Raw genomic sequence first — 18,302 nt, forward strand, 5'->3', positions numbered from 1 at the left:
ACAGAAAGCATGAGTAAGGGAGGGACAGAGAAAGAAAGAGAAAGAATCCCAGAAGGTTCTTTTTTTTTTTTTTTAAATTTTTTTTTTTTTCAACGTTTTTTATTTATTTTTGGGACAGAGAGAGACAGAGCATGAACGGGGGAGGGGCAGAGAGAGAGGGAGACACAGAATCGGAAACAGGCTCCAGGCTCTGAGCCATCAGCCCAGAGCCTGACGCGGGGCTCGAACTCACGGACCGTGAGATCGTGACCTGGCTGAAGTCGGACGCTTAACCGACTGCGCCACCCAGGCGCCCCAAATCCCAGAAGGTTCTACAGTGCCAGCAGGAAGCCACAGACAGGGTACGATCCCAGGAACCATGAGATCATAACCTGAGCCAAAATCAAGAGCCAGTTACTTAAGCAACTGAGCCACCCAGGCACCCTAGCAACAGAAGTTTAATCAGAATTTTACCTTATTTCAAAAATCAAAATTAAGAACAACAGGTAAATAATTCAAGCAACCATGTCAAAATAGAAGTTTTGTTTCGTTGTCTGATTTGCCTAAAGGAAACAAAACTTGTATCTTTAATATAACTATGTCTTAGACATGGCTTTTTAATATATAACAAACATTTTGGAATTTAATCCCTTATATTTAGAAATTTCCTGCCAAAAGCCAGAAATCGCAAATGGAAATGCTGCATCTCTGAAGAAAACTTACAAGGAAAACGAACGATTTCAGTATACATGTCACCAGGGTTATGAATACGGTAGTAAAGGAGATGCCATATGCACTGCATCGGGATGGACTCCAACCCCTTCATGTAAAGGTAATGTTATATTTCCTTTCTATATATTTTATCAATTCTTTTCATTCATATATTCCTTACAGTGAAGCAGTTTATTTTTTCTCACAATGGAGCGTTAATGTTGACAAGAACCAACTCTTATAAATACGATATACTTAACGTTTTATGTGTGCAAAAATTAATTTTGGTATAATTCTCTCGTTCTGAAGATAGACATAAAAGGAACAGAAGAGTTCAATAGCTCGTTAAGTAGTTGGTCTGCGGTCAAAAATCAAGTCTAGAGCAGAGCCAGGGCAATAATAGGCTCCCCAGGCGTGATTACTTCTCAGACAGATTGCTCTTCTAAAGCCCAGCAGTTAGCTTTGCAAAGTAAATGAGATGAATGCCATATGAGGGAACCCTCAATTAACAATGGAATTAAGTGGAAATAACTAGAGATTTCACTAAGCACAGGTGTAATATGAATCAATAGTGATGATGATGCGGGGGGGTGGGTGGCAGGGGGCACCCACCAAACTCTTTTAGGCTTCCTAATGGGGGATATTGTGCAGATGTAGAATCCACGTCAACTGTGCTTCGTGCCACCAAAAGTTATGTCTGTAATATTGTGTTCTACTTAGCCTACCTCATTTGAAAAGAGAGAGTTTCAAACTATCGTGGTCCAGATGCAAAACTGTAAAAGGTTGAGTTTAAGACATCATATCATTAGAAGAATAGCGAGAAGGTACAGCTATTACATGTCGCACGGTAACAACTGTGTTGAGCTGTTTGCAAACATTTATGGAAAAGGGTGCGTTAACTTCGGATGCGGGCTGCAGCAGCGAGTGAAACAAGTTACAAGTGCTATCCTACATGAAATCAGAGGTCAAGTGCCTTTCTAAAAGGGTGACTTTTATAGATATGGTCATATTGTGGCCCAGGGTAGGTGGGGAGATGGTGAGAAGAGTTGAACTCTTAAGAGCTCTCTGAACTTTTAATCATATGATTCATAATTCCATGCGTAAACCTTGTTTAATGATCCTCTCTTACAAAAACTAGAGTTAGATTTTGAATGATTTTGTTCTTATTTTAAAAAATTTTTTGGTTGAGGGCACCTGGGTGGCTCAGTCGGTTAAACGTCTGACTTCAGGTCATGATCTTGCAGTTCATGAGTTTGAGCCCTGTGTCGGGCTCTGTGCTGACAGCTCAGAGCCTGGAGCCTGCTTTACGTTCTGTGTCTCCCTCTCTCTCTTTCTGCCCTTCCCCCCACTCACATTCTGTCTCTCTCAAAAATAAACATTAAAAAATTTTTTTTAAATTTTTTTACCTTTTTTTTTAAAAAGTAAGCTCCATACCCAACCTGGGGCTTGAACTTACAACCCTGAGATCAAGAGTCACATGCTGTACTGACTCAGCCAGCCAGGCACCCCAACCCCCCGAAAAAAATTTGGGGTTGAGTCCACAAGTAGCTCCTTGGAAAATATATCCTCCTACAACTGAGTGACCTCCACTTTCAGGCATTGTTAAGAAAATATTTTACAAAGAGGTTAGTGAAGAGAAGACAGTGATCACCCACATTAGATCTGTGATCAGCTGATCGTGTGTGGAGTCCAGCTGTTTGGCTTCATGGCATTTGTGGCTCCTACTCAAAGAAAGTGGGTGCACAAGTCCTCTGGCATTAACTTCCGCCGTATATTTTACTTCCAGAGCCTGACTTAAATATTTAGAGAGCTAAATTATCCATCCAGTCGTCAAAATATAACTTATAAACCACTTACTTTATATCAGGCCCTTTGTCCTGTATAAACATTAGAATAAATCACTCCACATTTCAGTGAACATTAGAATAAATCATCGTTCCAGGTTTCAGTGAAATTTACTTCTAAGTAAGACGTCAGGATCTGAATTCAGTTTTACTTTGACATAGGACTTAGGATAGCCTGACTGCTCCATAGAAATTGTCTAGTTAGTTCTTTTTCTTGGTCACATAGCTACCTGCTTAAAGCTGTTGCTGAGCACATATTTGTTTTAATGTGGGAAATCTGTTTTTCCCATATGTGTTGCTACAATTCCTAGGCTTACTTGAAACTTGACCCATCTACACCACACACATGCGCGCACGCGCACAAACACACACACACACACACACACACACACACACACAGTAAAGATCCCACATTTGTAAAACATTTTCTTTTTAGAATTTGTTTTTCATTTTCTTAGTCAATTGTATAACTCAAAAACTCAAGACAGGATGCCTTAGAATCCTCCTTTCTTTGGGGAGAGAGATGTCACTAAGATTGGATACTCTCTTTCACAAAACAGTTTACTAATGATCAAGATAAATAAAGAATGGTTCACCCCAAATTAAATAAGCATGCACTCTCTGTTACAACAGTGGTTAATTTTATTGAAATGTGTTTTACATTAACTGGATACAGAGAAGTCTTTTATTAAAAGGAACTCCAGGGGCACCTTCTTGGCTCAGTCAGTTAAGGATACCGTTCTTAATTTCAGCTCAGGTCATGATCTCACAGTTTGGTTCTAGAGTTTGAGCACTGCATCAGGCTCTTCACTGACACCATGGAGCCTGCTTGGGATTCTTTCCCTCCCTCTCTCTCTGCCACGCCCTCGTGCGTGCACTCCCTCTCTCTCAAAATAAATAAATAAACATTTAAAAATAAGTTTAAAAGTAAAAGGTACTCTACATTGTACCTTAGCTAGTATATCACAAATGCTTCTCCTTATTTTCCTAGGACAATAGAAGGATCTACCTGCTGGTAATGATGAATTCCAAATCTATAGATCTTGCTTTCTCCAAATCTATAATAAATTTGGAACTAAAATAAAATTAAAATACAATAACCTAGGATAAAATACTTAAAATTTCTTCCATCCGGTTTATGATTTTATGTGTCAGGTTTTTTTTTTTTTTAATGTTATTTACTTAGAGAGAGAGAGAGAGAGAGAGAGAGCACGCGCGCGCATGACTGGGAGTAGGGGCAGAGAGAAAGGAAAGAGAGAATCCCCAGCAGACTTCACACTGTCAGCATGGAGCCCACTGTGGGGTCAATCTCACGAGCCATGAGATCATGACCTGAGCTGAAATAAAGTGTTGAACACTTAACTAACTGAGCCACCCAGGCGCCCTTCAGGGGTTCTGTTTGAAGGTGATTTGTCAAAACTTTGGTCTCTTTGTCTAATAAGAACCAGTCTCTGACAGCAAATCATTTATAGGAATAATTAAAAGTACCAAGACCTGCTAAATAAAAGCCACCTTTGCTCCAAATCTATCTGTTCTCTGTACAAGTCAGATTTTCTGATGACGAACAACATAGAGTGCTAGCATTAAATTATTGTTCTTATTTCAAATGCTTACTGGTGGTATCTAACAGTAGGAAAAAATGTGACCCCACACATGCAGACATTCTCCAGTACTATTTTGGATAGAGGCACGTGCCCTGGCAATGTTTTACTAACATCATTTATTTTAATGGAAATTATGAAAGTAGGGAATTACAATTTATTAAGTGATTTATGTCCACTGCTCAAGAGTAATCACGTGAAGATCTTATTTCTTAATTATTTAACAAAATCCTCCCAATATTTTTTGTTGGCCTCTTAATAAAACTCTTGTTTTTTATATCTTGTAGCTTTTGAATTCAAAATTAAGTTAAGCCACAGTATGAAGTAAAAATCAGGATATAATAAACTGCACTGCAATAAGTCTATGAAAATATGATAGAGCAGAATAAAGTGAGGAGAAAAAATAAAAGTAAATAAGCACATTTAAGGCTCATCTGAGGGTAGTGTAAATTAAAATCAGGCACTGTAGAGATATTATACTTAAACTTTGTGTTAGGTACTCACATATTTAATTCTCTCTACTATAATCATTGCTAAAAAGTATATTATCATGTTTGGAATAGAGACTTATTAAAGCTTATTCTGGAGGAATGAAGTACAAATTTAAGACCAATTAAGACTTTGATAATACCTCTAGGAGATGGATGTACACAGTGGAAGCATGGTATGAAGAGTAGGAGGTATATAAGCAATAATTATAAGATTATAGAATGTGTTGTGTGAATGAATATTGAAATGAAGGGGAAGAACGTAGGTAGCATAAATTTCCAGGCTCCTGTCATGAGGTTTTTGTGTCACAAACTAAAATGTTGAACACAGGAGGAAAGCATATATTGAGAAAAAGTTGATTTATTTTGGCATGTAGTTAGTTGGATATGCCTTTGAATTATTCACATGGACCTGTCTAATGTGAAGCTTCAGTTGGATATATGGATTTGGATCTCACTGAAGAGTTATTAGCGTAATGATGATAGCTTTTTATCATTGAAGTGTCTTGATTCACAGAGAGATTGTGAAGAAGCAAACAACAAAATCAAGGACAAATACTCATGTAGAACCAACTGTAAAGCATAGCTATTCATTCATACAGACAATACTTGTTGGGTCTTCAGGCAAGATATTTCTGAGGTGGTGATAAGAGTCAGCAGGAAGATCTAGAGGAGCATCACTCAAGAAATAAGGAATAAAAAGTGCAAATGATATGAATAAGCCTGGCATGTGTGAACACCAGACAGAAGGCTATTGTGTTGGTCGTATAGAGAGTAAGTGGGACCTTGGTAGGAGATGAGATCTGAGAAGTAGACAGGGCCTAAAATTAAGTAGAGCAGAGGAAGGAGGGTGAGGGCAACTAGAAATAAAATAAAATAATACCGTTCAGACAAAATTAAAGAGTAGTAGGAAGACATAAGAATGTAAGGCATTGGAGAATGTCGAGAAGTCAGTGATCAACAGTGTCAAATATTACAGAGGGTTTTTATCTATTTCAGTTCAATAAATAATTAAGGAGCCCATGGTCTATAGTACCAGGCACTGTGATATGTGCAATACAGAGTTTTTGCATTTGGAAATTGGAGGATATTGGTGACTTTTGTCTGAGTACCACCAGCCTGTTGGGGATGTCAGAAGCCAGAGATAGCAGTAGATTGAAGAATAAATGGGAGGTTGAAAACTGGAGATACTAATTGTAAGATGATATTTGAAGGATCTTTGTTGTGAAGGAGAGGAGAAGGTAGTACATCAACTACCTTGAACAAAGGGTTGAGAGAACAAAGGGTTTAAAATTAGAGAAGCTTGCATATCCATTTAAGAGAGAATCGTAGACAAAAAGAGAGAGGGAAGGAATAAACAATGGTTTATTCTGTGGGAGATGGTCTACAGGAGATTAAAGTTTTGAAAAGCTAACATGAATATGAAAAAAACACCTTATCATCAGAGTAAGGGAAAGGCTAAAGTTTAAAACAGATATAGCCAAAGTTAAAAGCATGTTATAAAGAAATCTAGGGAATCCACAGTTTGTGGTCTGAATTGTTTTTTGTGAATGCAAGAATTTATTTGTCAATGAAGGAGCTATTGTGTTAGATGGCTTTTGAAGAAAATAAGGAATCATGAGTCACTTACTTTGGGAAATGGAATAGGAAGTAATTTGGGAGAATATAAATGATTTTCTGGCAATGCTGAATGTCAACCATGGCACCAATATAAATGGTTATATAACATTTCAACAATAGTTTAAAGCTATGATATTTTATTAGAAAAGGAGTATTGCCAAATCAAAACGACAGTGAGATACCACCTTACACCTGTCAGAATGGCTAACATAAACAACTCAGGCGACAACAGATGTTGGCCAGGATGTGGACAGAGAGGATCTCTTTTGCACTGCTGGTGGGAATGCAAACTGGTGCAGCCACTCTGGAAAACAATATGGAGGTTCCTCAAAAAATTAAAAATAGAACTACCCTACAACCCAGCAATTGCACTACTAGGTATTTTATCCAAGGGATACAGGTATGCTGTTGTGAAGGGACACACGCACCCCAATAGCAGCACTATCAACAATAGCCAAAGTATGGAAAGAGCCCAAATGTCCATCGATGGATGAATGGATAAAGATGTGGTATATGTATACAATGGAATATTACTCTGCAATCAAAAAGAATGAAATCTTACCATTTGCAACTACATAGATGGAACTAGAGGGTATTATGCTAAGCAAAATTAGTCACTCAGAGAAAGACAAATATCGTATGACTTCACTCATGTAAGGACTTTAAGACACAGAACAGATGAACACAAGGGAAGGGAAGCAAAAATAATATAAAAACAAGGAGGGGAACAAAACTTAAGAGACTCTTAAGTATGGAGAACAGAGGGTTACTGGAGGGGTTGTGGGAGGGGGAATGGCCTAAATGGGTAAGGGGCATTAAGGAATCTACTCCTGAAATCATTGTTGCACTATGTGCTAACTAATTTAGATGTAAAGTAAAAAATAAAATTTAAATTTAAAAAAAAGAAAAAGAAAAGGAGTATTGCAAACTGTTCCATTGATGAGGTACAGAAAAGTTGATGGAAAGAACTGAGAAAGAGCTTTATGAATTAAGATAAAGTAGGTCATGGGAGAGCACATTATAGTTTGAAAATCAAATCCAGGCTGTGCCCTTTGTGTAAACAAAGTTTTATTGGAATACAGCCATGTTCATTTGTCTGTGTATCTTTTAGGACTATGTTCATGCTGAGTAGTTGGGACAGAGACCTTTTATCTTTACATAAAATAGGTTTTCTCCAAACCCTGGACTAGGTTATTCTATTACAGTAAGAAAAATGTATCCCAAGATTGCAATAGCCTAATAAATTAAAGTTTATTTCCTATTTATGCTCACTTCCAATGTAGGTCTGAAGGGACTCTGCTCATTATATTAGCTGTAAGAATCAAGGGATATAGACATCACCTCTCCATGACTTTCCTTCATCCCTGCAGCTGTGGAAATAAGAACATAAAAATTCACACAATGGCTTTTAAAATTTCCTCCCTAAAGGGAAACATGTTAGTTTACATTCATTTCCTTGTCCTATGCAAATCACAGGGCCATGTCTCCTTCAAATGTGCAGGGATATGCACTCCTATTAAGTGTCTGGAAGGAAGAGACTCAGGCCATTTGTAAATAGTCCCTATGAGAACCACAGATGCCAAGGAAGTTGAAGAATAGTTGGAAAGAAGAGTTAAAGTGATTTGTCGTGAGTTTATTGCCACATATGGAATATTAGGATGTATGTTATAGCTTTAGGGAAAGAGGATTCAAGAGTCCAGGGGTGCACAAATACAGCAGATAAGAGATAGAGTACTGGGACATGAGTGATATGGTGGGAAGGATATAAGACTATCCTCATTATAATACCAATTTTTGCTGTGGTAGGGACAAAAAAAATAATATCCACTTTCTATATTTTTATGTACTTGATTATTTTAATGGGTAGTGGTTTCAACATTATCCACATGTCCTTTTTTCTCCAGAATTCTTATGTCCTTCTCCTAATATTCAAAATGGTGACTACACGCCCCAAAGCATCAGATACAGAAGTGGAGATGAAATCACATATAATTGTAAACCTGGCTTTTATCCTTCAAACCGAGAAAAAATGGCAACATGTACTAAAACTGTCTGGGTACCTCAGCCAAGATGTGGTAAGTTCCCTACATATCTTGACCTACTTCTTAATTCTGAAATTACTGTCTCTTAAACAACAGCAACAAAAATGGGGACACAATAAATCCAAATCTTTACCTTACTGTGTGTGTAAAGCAGGGGCTACAGAGACATTCCTTTCAAAGTAGACAATTTTAAGCATGGTCTAAATCACATTTTTGAAAATTAAAAACTATTTTATGCCATTTGATGTTAAATATGTGTGTATGAATATAAGTTTCTCTAACTAATGTAATTCTAATATCTGAACTAAACCATTTTGTTTGTATTTTCCTGCCTGTGATGGTGACCAGCTTTTCATGTGCTTGTTAGCCATATAGATGTCTTCTTTGGAAAAATGTCTTTTCATGTCTTCTGCCCACTTCCTAACTGGATTATTTGGTTTTTGTGCATTAAGTTTGGTAATTTCTTTATCGATTTTTTCCAAAGAAGAGATCCAGATGGCTAACAGACATAGGAAAGGATAGATGTTCAACATTACTGATCATCAGAGAAACACAAGTCAAAGCTATGGTAAGGTGTCACCTCTCGCTTGTCAGAATGGCTAAAACTAACAACATGGGAAACAACAGATGTTGGTGAGGCTGTGGAGAAAGGGTAACCCTCTTATGTTGCTGGTGGGAATGCAAACTGGTGCAGCCATTCTGGAAAACAATATAAAAGTTCCTCAAAAAGTTAAAAATAGAGCTACCCCACGGTCTAGCAATTGCACTACTAGGTATTTGCCCAAAGGATAAAAAAAATACTGATTCGAAGGGATACATGCACCCCAATTTTTAGAGCAGCATTATCAACAATTGCCAAAGTATGAAAGGAGCCCAAATGTTCATCAACTGTTGAATGAATAATGAACATGTCATATATATTTACAGTGGAATATTACCCAGCCACCAAAAGGAATGAACTCTTGCCATTTGCAATGACATAGATGGAGCTAGGATGTATTATGTTAAATGAAATAAGTCAGTCAGAGAAAGACAAATACCATAATTTCACTCATATGTGGAATTTAAGAAATGAAACAGATGAACATGGGAGGGAAATAGAGAAAGGCAAACCAAGAAACAGACTCTTAACTATAGAGAAAAAACTGAGGGTTGCTGAAGGGGAGGTAGGTGGGTGGGGGGTATAGTTAAATAAGTGATGGATATTGAAGACAGCACATGTTGTGATGAGCACTGGGTGTTGTATGTAAGTGAGGAATCACTAAATTCTACTCCTGAAACTAATATTACACTATGTGTGAACAAACTGGAATTTAAATTAAAACAAGTAAACAAATAAGTAAATAAATTAATAAATTTTAGGTTCACAGCCAAATTGACAGGATGGTACAGAAACTTGCTATATACTCACTGCTGCCACACATGCATCCCTTCCCTATTTATCAACAACCCCCCCCAAATGGTATGTTTTCACATTGATGAAACTGCATTCATCCATCATAATTACCCAAGGTCAGTAGTATACCTTAGAGTTGACTCCTGATGTACATTCTATAGGTTTAGACAAATGTCCATCTTTATGGGATCATACAGAGCTTTTCACTGCCCTAAAAATCCTCTGTGCTCCACCTATTGATTCCTCCCCTTGCTCAGTCTCTGCAAACAGAATGTCATATAGTGGGTCTCATTTCAGATTTTTTTTTATACTGAGAAATATGCATTTATGATTCCTCCAAGTCTTTTCATGATATGAGAGGTCATTTCTTTTGGCTCTAAATGATACTCCATTGCCTGGATATATCACGGTTTCTTCATTAGATTCGTGTACTGGTGGACATCTTGGTTGTTTTTACGTTTTACCAATTATGAATAAAGCTGTCATAATCAAAATAAATAATAAATAAATAAAACATTTGGTAAGGCTAGTGTCATTGAACACCTAATATATTAGTTCTTTATTTCTGTGTAACAGATTTCCCCCAAAGCATATTGGCTTCAAACAACACACCTTTATCTTCTCAGAGTTTCTGTGGGTCAGGAATTTGGGAGTGGCTTAGCTAGCTAGTTCTGAGCCGGGCACTTCTTGTGTTGCAGTCAGGATGTTGACCTAGGCTGCAGTCACCTGATGGCTTGGTAGGGCCGGAGGATCTGCCTCCAAGACGGCTGACTCATAAGGCTTTTGGCAGGAAGCTTCAGTAACTTACCACATGGGAATCTCCATAGGCTTCACGAACGGCAGCTAACTTTCTCCAGAGCTCATGATCCGATAGAGAGAGCGGCAGAAGCTTCCATACCATTTACAAACTAGTCACACACTGTCACTTTAGCCATATCTAGACTTTAGAAGTGGGTCTCTAAGTCCTGCATACGCAAAGGGAGGAGAATTAGGCTCCTCCTTTTGAAGGGAGAAAAAGACACTGTAGAATTTTCCAAAACCATCCATGTAACAAAATTCCATTCAATTCAACAGAGTACTGTCTTTTTTCCTGGGGAATGTTTCCTCTACTCTTTTCCAGGTATTTTTGTCTCTATAGTTCTATTCCTTTCCTTTCCATACCACATTTGGTTGTACAGGTGTACTGCACTTACGCTGGATAATATATGAATACATTATGATACAAAAAGTAGGTCAGTGGCCTCCATATTAATTCTAGGGATAACTCCAAAATGAATTTTCAAATCAAAAGACCCTATCATCAACATGAAACAGACCTTAATGTGTAAAACAATTATAATAAAAATACTGAATGATTGAATGATTGAGATATAATCGACATATAACATTATATTAGTTGCAAATGTGCAACATGATTTGATACTTTTATATATTGTGGAATGACTTCAAACACAGTTGTAGTTAAATCTATCACCACATCGTTAACATGTTTTTTCTTGTGGAAGCACCTTTAAGATCTACTCTCTTAGCAACTGTCAAATATACAATGCAGTATTAATAACTGTAGTCACCATGCTGTCTGTACCTTACATCCCCATCATTTTATTATTTTATTACTGGTAGTTTGTACCTTTCGACCTCCCTTGACCCATTTCTCCTGCCCTTCAGGCCCTGCCTCTAGCAACCCCCACTCTGTTCTCTTTATCTAAGAGTTTGGTATTTTTAGATTCCAAATATAGCTCATGTAGTCTTTGTCTTTCTCTGTCTGATTTATTTCACTTAGCATGGTGCCCTCCAAGTCCATCCATGTCATCACAAATGGCAACATTTCCTTCTTTTATTGGCTGAATAATAATCCTAGTTTCTTATGCACTCATCCAGTAATGGACACTTAGATTGCTTCCACATTTTGACTATTGTAATAATGCTGCAGTGAATATGGGGCACATATGTCCTTTTCAGTTAGTGTTTTCCTTTCCTTCAGATAAATACCCAGAAGTGGAATTGTTGGATCATATGGTAGTTCTGTTAATTATTTGAGAAACCTCCATGCCGTTTTCATAGTGGCTGCACCAATCTACATTCCCATTAACAGGGCAGAAATGCTCCCTTTTCTCCATATCCTCACTAACATTTTTTTTTCTTTTTGATGAAGCCATGTAAACAAGTATCAAGTAATATCCTATTGTGGTTTTGATTTTCATTTCTCTGATGATAAGTTAAGTTGAGCATCTTTCATGTGCCTTTTGGTCATCTGTGTTTCTTCTCTAGAAACAATGTCTGTCCAGATCGTCTGCCCATGTGTTATTCAGATTGGGCCTTTAGTTATTGTTGTTAATGAATTATATGAGTTTTTAAAATATATTTTGGATGTTTCCCCTTATCAGACATATGATTTGCAAATATTTCCTCCTACTCATTAGGCTAGTCATCAGTTTGTGGATGGTTTCCTTTATTGTGCAGAAGTAGTTGGTTTAATGCAGTCTCACTTGTTTAGTTTTGCCTGGATTGCCTTGCTTTTGGTGTGAATTCTACAAAATAATCGCCAAGATCAATGTCAAGGAACTTATCCCCTATGTTTTCTTCCAGGAGTTTTATGTTTTTAGGTCTTTCGTCCATTTTGTGTTAGTTTTCGTGTATGTTGTAGATAGTTCCAGATTCATTCTTTTGTATGTGGCTGTCCAGTTTCCACAACACCACTTATTGAAGAGACTGTCCTCTCCTCACGGCATATTCTTGGCTTCTTTGTCATAAACTATCTGGCCTTAAATGTATGAGTTTATTTCTAGGCTCTCTGTTCTGTTCTGTTGAGCTATGTGTCATCTTGGATGCTAATACTGTACTGTTTTGATTACTCTAATTCTGTAATATAGTTTGAAACCTCGAAGCATGATGCCTCTAGCTTTGTTCTTCTTTCTCAGGATTCCTTTGACGATTTGGATTCTTTTGTGATTACATATAAATTTTAGGGTTGTTTGTTCTATTTCTGTGAAAAATGCCTTCAGAATTTTGATAGGAATTGCATTGAATCTCTAGATTACTTTAGGTGGTATGAACATTTTAACAGTAACTGTTCCAATTCATGAACATGGACTATATTTCATTTATTTGTGTCTTTGATTTATTTCTTCATTTTCTAGTGTTTTCAGGGTACAGACCTTTCATCTTCTTGGATAGATTTATTCCTACATATTTTATTTGTTTTGATTGCTATTGTAAAGGGGATTATTTTCTTAATTTCTTTTTTTATAGTTTATTATTAGTGTACAGAAACATCAGATTTTTGTGCATTGATTTTGTAGCCTGAAACTTTACTGATTTCATTTATTTTTTTTGTTTTGTTTTAATATATGAAGTTTATTGTCAAATTGGTTTCCATACAACACCCAGTGTTCATCCCAAAAGGTGCCCTCCTCAATACCCATCACCCACCTTCCCCTCCCTCCCACCCCCCATCAACCCTCAGTTTCTTCTCTGTTTTTAACAGTCTCTTATGCTTTGGCTCTCTTCCACTCTAACCTCTTTTTCTTTCCTTCCCCTCCCCCATGGGTTTCTGTTAAGTTTCTCAGGATCCACATAAGAGTGAAACCATATGGTATCTGTCTTTCTCTGTATGACTTATTTCACTTAGCATAACACACTCCAGTTCCATCCACGTTGCTACAAAGGGCCATATTTCATTCTTTCTCATTGCCACATAGTACTCCATTGTGTATATAAACCACAATGTCTTTACCCATTCATCAGTTGATGGACATTTAGGCTCTTTCCATAATTTGGCTATTGTTGAGAGTGCTGCTATAAACATTGGGGTACAAGTGCCCCTATGCATCAGTACTCCTATATCCCTTGGGTAAATTCCTAGCAGTGCTATTGCTGGGTCATAGGGTAGGTCTATTTTTAATTTTTTGAGGAACCTCCACACTGTTTTCCAGAGTGGCTGCACCAGTTTGCATTCCCACCAACAGTGCAAGAGGGTTCCCGTTTCTCCACATCCTCTCCAGCATCTATGGTCTCCTGATTTGTTCGTTTTGGCCACTCTGACTGTCGGGAGGTGATATCTGAGTGTGGTTTAGATTTGTATTTCCCTGATGAGGAGCGACGTTGAGTATCTTTTCATGTGCCTGTTGGCCATCCGGATGTCTTCTTGAGAGAAGTGTCTATTCATGTCTTCTGCCCATTTCTTCACTGGGTTATTTGTTTTTCAGGTGTGGAGTTTGGTGAGCTCTTTATAGATTTTGGATACTAGCCCTTTGTCCGATATGTCATTTGCAAATATCTTTTCCCATTCCGTTGGTTGCCTTTTAGTTTTGTTGGTTGTTTCCTTTGCTGTGCAGAAGCTTTTTATCTTCATAAGGTCCCAGTAATTCACTTTTGCTTTTAATTCCTTTGCCTTTGGGGATGTGTCAAGTAAGAGATTGCTACAGCTGAGGTCAGAGAGGTCTTTTCCTGCTTTCTCCTCTAGGGTTTTGATGGTTTCCTGTCTCACATTCAGGTCCTTTATCCATTTTGAGTTTATTTTTGTGAATGGTGTGAGAAAGTGGTCTAGTTTCAACCTTCTGCATGTTGCTGTCCAGTTCTCCCAGCACCATTTGTTAAAGAGACTGTCTTTTTTCCATTGGATGTTCTTTCCTGCTTTGTCAAAGATGAGTTGGCCATACGTTTGTGGGTCTAGTTCTGGGGTTTCTATTCTATTCCATTGGTCTATGTGTCTGTTTTTGTGCCAATACCATGCTGTCTTGATGGTGACAGCTTTGTAGTAGAGGCTAAAGTCTGGGATTGTGATGCCTCCTGCTTTGGTCTTCTTCTTCAAAATTACTTTGGCTATTCGGGGCCTTTTGTGGTTCCATATGAATTTTAGGATTGCTTGTTCTAGTTTCGAGAAGAATGCTGGTGCAATTTTGATTGGGATTGCATTGAATGTGTAGATAGCTTTGGGTAGTATTGACATTTTGACAATATTTATTCTTCCAATCCATGAGCAGGGAATGTCTTTCCATTTCTTTAAATCTTCTTCAATTACCTTCATAAGCTTTCTATAGTTTTCAGCATACAGATCTTTTACATCTTTGGTTAGATTTATTCCTAGGTATTTTATGCTTCTTGGTGCAATTGTGAATGGGATCAGTTTCTTTATTTGTCTTTCTGTTGCTTCATTATTAGTGTATAAGAATGCAACTGATTTCTGTACGTTGATTTTGTATCCTGCAACTTTGCTAAATTCATGTATCAGTTCTAGCAGACTTCTGGTGGAGTCTATCAGATTTTCCACGTATAATATCATGTCATCTGCAAAAAGTGAAAGCTTAACTTCATCTTTGCCAATTTTGACGCCTTTGATTTCCTTTTGTTGTCTGATTGCTGATGCTAGAACTTCCAACACTATGTTAAACAACAGTGGTGAAATTGGACATCCCTGTCGTGTTCCTGATCTCAGGGAAAAAGCTCTCAGTTTTTCTCCATTGAGGATGATGTTAGCTGTGGGCTTTTCATAAATGGCTTTTGTGATGTTTAAGTATGTTCCTTCTATCCCGACTTTCTCAAGGGTTTTTATTAAGAATGGGTGCTGAATTTTGTCAAAGGCCTTTTCTGCATCGATTGACAGGATCATATGGTTCTTATCTTTTCTTTTATTAATGTGATGTATCACGTTGATTGATTTGCGAATGTTGAACCAGCCCTGCATCCCAGGAATGAATCCCACTTGATCATGGTGAATAATTCTTTTTATATGCTGTTGAATTCGATTTGCTAGTATCTTATTGAGAATTTTTGCATCCATATTAATCAAGGATATTGGCCTGTAGTTCTCTTTTTTTCCTGGGTCTCTGTCTGGTTTAGGAATCAAAGTAATACTGGCTTCCTAGAATGAGTCTGGAAGTTTTCCTTCCCTTTCTATTTCTTGGAATAGCTTGAGAAGGATAGGTATTATCTCTGCTTTAAACGTCTGGTAGAACTCCCCTGGGAAGCCATCTGGTCCTGGACTCTTATTTGTTGGGAGATTTTTGATAACCGATTCAATTTCTTCGCTGGTTATGGGTCTGTTCAAGCTTTCTATTTCCTCCTGATTGAGTTTTGGAAGAGTGTGGGTGTTTAGGAATTTGTCCATTTCTTCCAGGTTGTCCAATTTGTTGGCATATAATTTTTCATAGTATTCCCTGATAATTGTATCTCTGAGGGATTGGTTGTAATAATTCCATTTTCATTCATGATTTTATCTATTTGGGTCATCTCCCTTTTCTTTTTGAGAAGCCTGGCTTGAGGTTTGTCAATTTTGTTTATTTTTTCAAAAAACCAACTCTTGGTTTCGTTGATCTGCTCTACAGTTTTTTTAGATTCTCTATTGTTTATTTCTGCTCTGATCTTTATTATTTCTCTTCTGCTGCTGGGTTTAGGCTGCCTTTGATGTTCTGCTTCTATTTCCTTTAGGTGTGCTGTTAGATTTTGTATTTGGGATTTTTCTTGTTTCTTGAGATAGGCCTGGATTGCAATGTATTTTCCTCTCAGGACTGCCTTCGCTGCATCCCAAAGTGTTTGGATTGTTGTATTTTCATTTTCGTTTGTTTCCATATATTTTTAAATTTCTTCTCATTGCCTGGTTAACTAACTCATTCTTTAGTAGGGTGTTCTTTAACCTCCATGCTTTTGGAGGTTTTCCAGACTTTTTCCTGTGGTTGATTTCAAGCTTCATAGCATTGTGGTCTGAAAGTATGCATGGTATAATTTCAATTCTTGTAAACTTATGAAGGGCTGTTTTGTGCCCCAGTATATGATCTATCTTGGAGAATGTTCCATGTGCACTCGAGAAGAAAGTATATTCTGTTGCTTTGGGCTGCAGAGTTCTAAATATATCTGTCAAGTCCATCTGATCCAATGTATCATTCAGGGCCCTTGTTTCTTTATTGACCGTGTGTCTAGATGATCTATCCATTTCTGTAAGTGGACTGTTAAAGTCCCCTGTAATTACCACATTCTTATCAATGAGGTTGCTTATGTTTGTAATTGTTTTATATATTTGGGGGCTCCTGTATTCAGCACATAGACATTTATAATTGTTAGCTCTTCCTGATGGATAGACCCTGTGATTATTATGTAATTCCCTTCTTTATCTCTTGTTACAGCCTTTAATTTAAAGTCTAGTTTGTCTGATATAAGTATGGCTACTCCAGCTTTCTTTTGACTTCCAGTGGCATGATAAATAGTTCTCCATCCCCTCACTCTCAATCTGAAGGTGTCCTCAGATCTAAAATGAGTCTCTTGTAGACAGCAAATAGATGGGTCTTGTTTTTTTATCCATTCTGATACCCTATGTCTTTTGGTAGGCGCATTTAGTCCATTTACATTCAGTGTTATTATAGAAAGATATGCGTTTAGAGTCATTGTAATGTCCGTAGGTTTCATGCTTGTAGCGATGTCTCTGGTACTTTGTCTCACAGGATCCCCCTTAGGATCTCTTGTAGGGCTGGTTTAGTGGTGACGAATTCCTTCAGTTTTTGTTTGTTTGGGAAGACCTTTATCTCTCCTTCTATTCTAAATGACAGACTTGCTGGATAAAGGATTCTTAGCTGCATATTTTTTTCTGTTCATCACATTGAAGATCTCCTGCCATTCCTTTCTGGCCTGCCAAGTTTCAGTAGAGAGATCAGTCACGAGTCTTATGGGTCTCCCTTTATATGTTAGAGCACGTTTATCTCTAGCTGCTTTCAGAATTTTCTCTTTATCCTTGTATTTTGCCAGTTTCACTATGATATGTTGTGCAGAAGATCGATTCAAGTTACGTCTGAAGGGAGTTCTCTGTGCCTCTTGGATTTCAATGCCTTTTTCCTTCCCCAGATCTGGGAAGTTCTCAGCTATTATTTCTTCAAGTACACCTTCAGCACCTTTCCCTCTCTCTTCCTCCTCTGGAATACCAATTATGCATAGATTATTTCTCTTTAGTGCATCACTTAGTTCTCTAATTTTCCCCTCATACCCCTGGATTTTTTTATCTCTCTTTTTCTCAGCTTCTTCTTTTTCCATAATTTTATCTTCTAGTTCACCTATTCTCTCCTCTGCCTCTTCAATCCGAGCTGTAGTTGTCTCCATTTTATTTTGCAGCTCGTTGATAGCATTTTCAGCTATTCCTGGCTGTTCCTTAGTCCCTTGATCTCTGTAGCAAGAGATTCTCTGCTGTCCTTTATACTGTTTTCAAGCCCAGCGATTAATTTTATGACTATTACTCTAAATTCACTTCCTGTTATATTGTTTAAATCATTTTTGATCAGTTTGTTAGCTGTTGTTATTTCCTGGACGTTTTTCTGAGGGGAATTCTTCCGTTTCGTCATTTTGGATAGTCCCTGGAGTGGTGCGGGACTGCGGGGCACTTCCCCTGTGCTGTCTTGAATAACTTGCGTTGGTGGGCGGGGCCACAGTCAGACCTGATGTCTGCCCCCAGCCCACCGATGGGGCCACAGTCAGACTGGTGTGTGCCTTCTCTTCCCCTCTACTAGGGGCGGGATTCACTGTGGGGTGGCGTTGCCCGTCTGAGCTGCTTGCACACTGCCAGGCTTGTGGTGTTGGGGATCTGGCGTATTAGCTGGGGTGGATCAGCAGGGTGCACAGGGGCGGGTGGGGCAGGCTCA

At 38.0% G+C, this 18,302-nt stretch overlaps 1 protein-coding gene across 1 annotated transcript in view; it reads left to right on the top strand.

Moving 5' to 3' along the window:
* The window catches only part of LOC109276536 (complement factor H), a 111,195-nt gene that overhangs the window by 34,208 nt on the left and 58,685 nt on the right, over nucleotides 1–18,302 (top strand). The window contains exons 6-7 of the mRNA XM_053908993.1: nucleotides 641–811; nucleotides 8,148–8,318. Of these exons, the coding sequence (XP_053764968.1) occupies nucleotides 641–811; nucleotides 8,148–8,318 (342 nt within the window). The remainder of the gene's footprint in view (nucleotides 1–640; nucleotides 812–8,147; nucleotides 8,319–18,302) is intronic.

This window comes from Panthera pardus, unplaced genomic scaffold, assembly GCF_024362965.1.
Source record: "Panthera pardus isolate Hobbes unplaced genomic scaffold, ASM2436296v1 HiC_scaffold_21, whole genome shotgun sequence".
Classification (NCBI taxonomy): Eukaryota; Metazoa; Chordata; class Mammalia; order Carnivora; family Felidae; genus Panthera; species Panthera pardus.